General features: G+C 37.4%; 1 protein-coding gene across 1 annotated transcript; it reads right to left on the bottom strand.

The window, feature by feature from the left end:
- Positions 1 to 913: 913 nt before the first annotated feature.
- On the bottom strand, positions 914 to 5842 carry LOC132627310 (probable leucine-rich repeat receptor-like protein kinase At1g35710). The gene is made up of 2 exons (XM_060342582.1): positions 1573 to 5842; positions 914 to 1441 (listed from the first exon to the last, which is right to left on the bottom strand). Exons 1-2 carry the CDS (start codon positions 5744 to 5746, stop codon positions 1110 to 1112), a joined length of 4506 nt encoding a protein of 1501 aa, XP_060198565.1. The 5' UTR covers positions 5747 to 5842; the 3' UTR covers positions 914 to 1109.
- Between the last annotated feature and the right edge of the window lie 709 nt (positions 5843 to 6551).

Here is a 6551-nt window from a genome sequence, read left to right as displayed (position 1 = left end):
AGGTATTGGTAACAGAATGGAAAAATCTATGTTTTTATGTTCTATTCTACTTGTGTTTGGGCTGCATTTTGATTTAGCTTTCAAGATGTTATAAAAGGTAGGCCAAAAGAGGTTGCAGTCAATTGCCCATCCCGTTATCATCAAACAAAAGACTACCACACACGCCACCGGCAAGCTACCTTGCCTACCTCATCTATAGGCATTTCCATCCGCCCGCGCACGAGATCAGATCGACTACTCTACTACCATCATTCTGAAGGTTTTTTTATTCAAAAGGACGGCAATGAATAGCTTATTCATAATCTTATAGGCCCCGCACCGCTTCATTCAATTGCTCTGTCATATAGAAAGGGAGGGAAATCTTTTTTAATCAATCACCTTGAAGAGTAGATTCTTGTTGATAGTACCTTTGTATTGCTAATTTAACTGCAAACTTATTGCACAAATAGTTAACAATATGTGCAAGCTCTTTCCAGTTTTCCTCAAGAATCATGTAGCCAATTGCCCAACTGCATAAGGGATATTATTCAACAAAGGGTCCATTTGTTTCTCTGCGTACCAGGGAGGATTCAGTTAGAGCCCAACCTAGAGACTGTGTTGACAAGCAAATTTAGGATTTGAATATTATGCGCTCGAGTTCAAAATTATCCCACAACCCATTCGGTTTATTGGGTTTGAAATCTATCATTTGTATTTATTTAGTGAGATTTCAACCCTTATGCATGGTTTGAGCCAGAATTACTATGGATGAACCTGTAACTTATGCAATTTTAGATCTGCCCTTGTTTTTGGTGCCTGATTGGCGATTCAGAACCATTTAAAGTGCGAAACAAATTTTAAACCATCTTATTCTAATATTTGGTTATGTTGTTTACAAGCTTAGAACAAGACAAGAATAACATGGAATTTAAAAGTTAACAAGTAGTAAAAGATTTTCATTTTCTTAAGGTTTATATGGAAATCATGTGCAAGCCACATGTTACTGAACAACATGTACTAGTCCCAGTAATAATTTTGGCATGGACCGTCTCATCAAAATAACTTACTTCACAACCACTTGGTTTCAAATTTTATTCATTTTCATACAAAGACACCTCACATCTCAGGGATTATATAACTCGCGTTACATGAGTAGGTGGATGTGGATTCATTGATGATAACCTATGAGAGATGAAGTGCATTGTTGGCCTTGATTTTGGAGTTTCAAGCAAACAAGAACTTGCTAGCTTGATGATAAAAACCAAAACCTCTTTTAATCTATCTTCAGGATACGGAAGGCGTTCGTCTAGCAAATCACTAAGCTGCACATGATCTTTAGTAGACGAATTTGCTAGCACAGTAATGTATTCCCCAAGATGCTTTCCTTTGATAATCTCCAATGCTAATACTCCAAAGCTATAGACATCACACATTTGTGTAACCTTCATTGTATATGCAAGCTCTGAAACAATACAATTTCCAAAAGTTATACTAACAATTAAACGTGTTAATGAGATAAAAACAGTGTAGATAGTGTTTGGCTATAGTTCATGAAGTTTTAAAACAAGGATAATAAATAAAGTTAGACCTTACCAGGTGCAACATAGCCATATGTGCCTGCAAGTGTAGTGCAATTTGATAAGTCTTGCTTGAGAAGCTTAGCTATGCCAAAATCTGAAACACGAGCTTCATACTCAGAATCAAGCAAAATGTTATTCACTCTTTTAAGCCAATCCAATTTCTTGGACTCAACTTCATTGCTCAAAATACTAGACAAACTTCCCCTCTCCACATACTCGTAAACCAACAACGAGTTTTGTGCATTCGAACAATAGCCGTAGAGGTGCACGATGTTCCGGTGCTTAATGCCAATCAATGCCCTTACTTCATTCATAAAGCTTTTGGGATGTGTATTCTCAAATGAAGAATGAAGTCTCTTCACAGCTATATTCCCTAATGATGGAAGGTTTACCTTGTAAACGCTTACATGCCCTCCTTGCCCGATGCAAAATGTTGCATCAAACTCCTCTGTGGCATTTAAGATATCTCTGTACAATGCCTTGCCATCTAACATGGATATCGAAATCCAAACATCATCACGTCTTTCAACGTCTCTAACTTTCCTTCTTTTATCACATATAAAGAGAACTCCAATGAAAGCATAGAGTAGTACTAGTGCTCCCATAACAGGAAGTACAGTGATGAGGATGAGTTTACGTTCCTTTGCCATTGAGTACTTTTTCACCATAGAAGATGGCCTTTCGCAGGACTGGAGTCCTGTTACATTTCCGCAAAGACCTTTATTATCCTCCAATGAGGCATTGATAAAAGCTTTATTATTAGGGATTGGACCTTCCAACTCATTGTATGACAACACGACATCCTGCAAACCAGTCAAATTTTCAAGTTCTTCAGGAATGCGTCCAGAGAGGCCATTGTGGGAAAGATTTAAGCTTACCAAGCTCTTCAAATTGGCTAGATGAGGCGGTATTTCTCCAACAAGATGATTATGGCTCAAATCAAGTATATTAAGCTGAGTTATCCTCCCTATCTCCTTTGGAAGTTTTTGCCCAAATTTGTTGTTACTCAGTTTCAACTGAAACAAGTGCACGTAATCTCCTAAAAAAATTGGGATCGACCCATTCAATCTATTGCCTGATAGATCAAGGGAATCTAATTTTGTCAGTGACCTAAGTTCCTCAGGTATATTGCCAGAAATGTTGTTGTTTTGCGCAAAAAGCTTAACCAGAGAGGTTAAATCTCCAATTTCCTTAGGAATCTGCCCAATCAAATGATTTGATGAAAGATCAAGTCCTAGAAGTCCTTTGACATTTCCAATCTCTGGAGGTATGCTACCACTAATGTTATTTCTGGCTACCTGCAGATTAATCAAATTCTTGCATTTCCCCCAATTGCTGCTGAGTTCACCATGAAAATCATTGTCACTCAAATCAATGAACTGAAGCTCGGGATAGATTCCAAAAGCTACAGATAAATTCCCAGTAAAACTGTTGTTATTAAAGTGTACCCTTTTGAAACTAGAGCACTTCCTCAAGCTACGTGGTATTGGACCTGTTAGCTTGTTGCTAGCCACCGTGAAATTCTCAAGTTTCCCACCTTGGCAAAGCTGGTCTGGCATATGGCCTGAAAGTTGATTTTTGGATAACTCCAACTTGGTGAGGTTTTTCAAATTCCCGAACTCACTAGGAATGGGACCAGAAAGGTTATTAGAAAAAAGTTGCAGAGTTTGGAGCTCAGTTAAGTCACCTAGCGTAATTGGAATTGAACCACTAAGTTGATTATTGGATAATTCCAACTCAGTGAGGTTTTTCAAATTCCCGAACTCACTAGGAATGGGACCAGAAAGGTTGTTAGAAAAAAGGTGCAGAGTTTGGAGCTCAGTTAAGTCACCTAGAGTAATTGGAATTGAACCACTAAGTTGATTATTGGATAATTCCAACTCAGTGAGGTTTTTCAAACTCCCGAACTCACTAGGAATGGGACCAGAAAGGTTGTTAGAAAAAAGGTGTAGAGTTTGGAGCTCAGTTAAGTCACCTAGAGTAATTGGAATTGAACCACTAAGTTGATTATTGGATAATTCCAACTCAGTGAGGTTTTTCAAATTCCCGAACTCACTAGGAATGGGACCAGAAAGGTTGTTAGAAAAAAGGTGCAGAGTTTGGAGCTCAGTTAAGTCACCTAGAGTAATTGGAATTGAACCACTAAGTTGATTATTGGATAATTCCAACTCAGTGAGGTTTTTCAAACTCCTCAACTCACTAGGAATGGGACCAGAAAGTCGGTTAGAATAAAGATACAAAAATTTGAGCTCAGTTAAGTCACCTAGAGTAATTGGAATTGAACCACTAAGTTGATTATTGTATAATGCCAAGTCAGTGAGTGTTTTCAAACTCCCCAACTCACTAGGAATGGGACCAGAAAGGTTGTTGGAAAAAAGGTACAGAGTTTGGAGCTCAGTTAAGTCACCTAGAGTAATTGGAATTGAACCACTAAGTTGATTATTGGATAATTCCAACTCAGTGAGGTTTTTCAAACTCCCCAACTCACTAGGAATGGGACCAGAAAGTCGGTTAGAATAAAGATACAAATATTTGAGCTCAGTTAAGTCACCTAGAGTAATTGGAATTGAACCACTAAGTTGATTATTGGATAATTCCAACTCAGTGATGTTTTTCAAACTCCCCAACTCACTAGGAATGGGACCAGAAAGGTTGTTAGAAAAAAGTTGCAGAGTTTGGAGCTCAGTTAAGTCACCTAGAGTAATTGGAATTGAACCACTAAGTTGATTATTGGATAATTCCAACTTAGTGAGGTTTTTCAAATTCCCGAACTCACTAGGAATGGGACCAGAAAGTCGGTTAGAATAAAGATACAAAAATTTGAGCTCAGTTAAGTCACCTAGAGTAATTGGAATTGAACCACTAAGTTGATTATCGTATAATGCCAAGTCAGTGAGTGTTTTCAAACTCCCCAACTCACTAGGAATGGGACCAGAAAGGTTGTTAGAAAAAAGGTACAGAGTTTGGAGCTCAGTTAAGTCACCTAGAGTAATTGGAATTGAACCACTAAGTTGATTATTGGATAATTCCAACTCAGTGAGGTTTTTCAAACTCCTCAACTCACTAGGAATGGGACCAGAAAGTCGGTTAGAATAAAGATACAAAAATTTGAGCTCAGTTAAGTCACCTAGAGTAATTGGAATTGAACCACTAAGTTGATTATTGTATAATGCCAAGTCAGTGAGTGTTTTCAAACTCCCCAACTCACTAGGAATGGGACCAGAAAGGTTGTTAGAAAAAAGGTACAGAGTTTGGAGCTCAGTTAAGTCACCTAGAGTAATTGGAATTGAACCACTAAGTTGATTATTGGATAATTCCAACTCAGTGAGGTTTTTCAAACTCCCCAACTCACTAGGAATGGGACCAGAAAGTCGGTTAGAATAAAGATACAAAAATTTGAGCTCAGTTAAGTCACCTAGAGTAATTGGAATTGAACCACTAAGTTGATTTTCCGATAAATCCAGCTCGGTGAGGTTTTTCAGATTCTCCAACTCACGAGGAATGGGACCAGAAAAATTATTTTTCCATAAGCTTAAATTCTCAAGGGACTTCATCTTTCCTATTTCGGCAGGAATGGGACCGGACAATTCATTGGAGGAAGCATAAAACAGTTTTGCAGTGACCAAGCTACCTATTTCTGGAGGAATATGACCTATTAATTGGTTCTTTCCAAGATAAGCTTCAACAAGATTGACAAGTTTTCCTATTTCTACGGGAACGGAACCATTTAAATGGTTGTCAAAAATGTTCAGAGTCTCAAGTTTGGTTAGTGAGCCGATTTGTGGTGGGATTGAACCTGAAATCTGATTGACGGACAAGTCAAGATAGACAAGATTAGTGAGCTTACCAATTTCGGGTGGGATGGTGCCAGAGACCTGGTTCATACTAAGATTAACATATTCAAGAAATATGAGAGATGAAAATGGAAAATCATAGAGTGTGCCAATGACACTAGCATTTGTAATATTCAACATGTTTACCCTACCCTTTAAGCATTTAATTCCATACCAATCCCTGCATGCATCGGTACTTAATGTCCAAGAAGCCAATAAGGAATTATTCTGGTTTAGGAAAGTTGCTTTCCATTTGAGGAGAGCAATTGACTCCTCAATGGAAGCAAAAGTAACTATGAAGAGATATAAGAAAGTGGAAAACTGAAGGAAAGAAAATACTCTGGGAACCATCATTATGACTAAAGGATTTAAGTTGTTTGTTTTGGTTTGTGATGAATTGTGCAGGGTAGAGTTTTAATTTATATTGTATATGAATCTTACAAGTCTTGCGAGTCAATGGCATTCAGTTCTCAGCTTGTAAAATACGGGTAGAATTAGAAAGACTTGGAAGTCAATAAGCCAATATCTCACTGTCCATGGAAGTATATATCAATAAATTAAATGAGTGTTTCAATTATGGCCTAAGCTTAAAGTTTAGTGGAAATATATTGAGAGATCTCCTCCAGAATTGCAAATGGACAACCCTGTCAATAGTTGCATCATTTTTGCGGGCCAAGAAGAAGAAAAGTCTCGCACACTTCCTTCCATTTGCTCTCCAATTATATCTTCTTGTTCTTTAACAGTTATGTATTGCCCGAAGGAAAAAAAAAGTGTGTAATTAGGAAAGCCAAAGCACTTGTTTGAGCTGGGTTTTAGGTAAAGCAGTTAGAGATCTATGTGTACCTTGCTAGTAATTATCATAGACGTCTTATAATTTTATCAAATACAACGATTTTATCTATTTACTCTCTCGTTTTCCCTCTATAGAATTTTACTGAGTGCCAAATTTGGGCTTGTTATTATTTTATTAAAATAAACTTGGAGTTATGAAACTAACATAGTAATAATTAGCTGCTTAATAATGTATGGCTAACTTCAACCATTTATAGGTGTATTATACGTCAAGTTAAGGAATGGACAATATTGGGCAGAAGGAGTTTCGGAAATAACTCACTTTCTTAAAAAGCAGTGGAAACAATTGATCCTTTTTATGTAATTT

This window comes from Lycium barbarum, chromosome 2 (assembly GCF_019175385.1).
Source record: "Lycium barbarum isolate Lr01 chromosome 2, ASM1917538v2, whole genome shotgun sequence".
Lineage (NCBI taxonomy): Eukaryota > Viridiplantae > Streptophyta > Magnoliopsida > Solanales > Solanaceae > Lycium > Lycium barbarum.
The sequence above is the reverse complement of the archived record's forward strand: the minus strand, read 5'-3'. Positions and strand labels throughout refer to the sequence as shown.

Coding starts and splice junctions, on each gene's coding strand:
- LOC132627310 (XM_060342582.1), bottom strand. CDS start 5,746: ATGATGGTTCCCAGAGTATTTTCTTTCCTTCAGTTTTCCACTTTCTTA. Junction 1,442..1,572: donor ATATGGCTATGTTGCACCTG/GTAAGGTCTAAC, acceptor GTATTGTTTCAG/AGCTTGCATATACAATGAAG.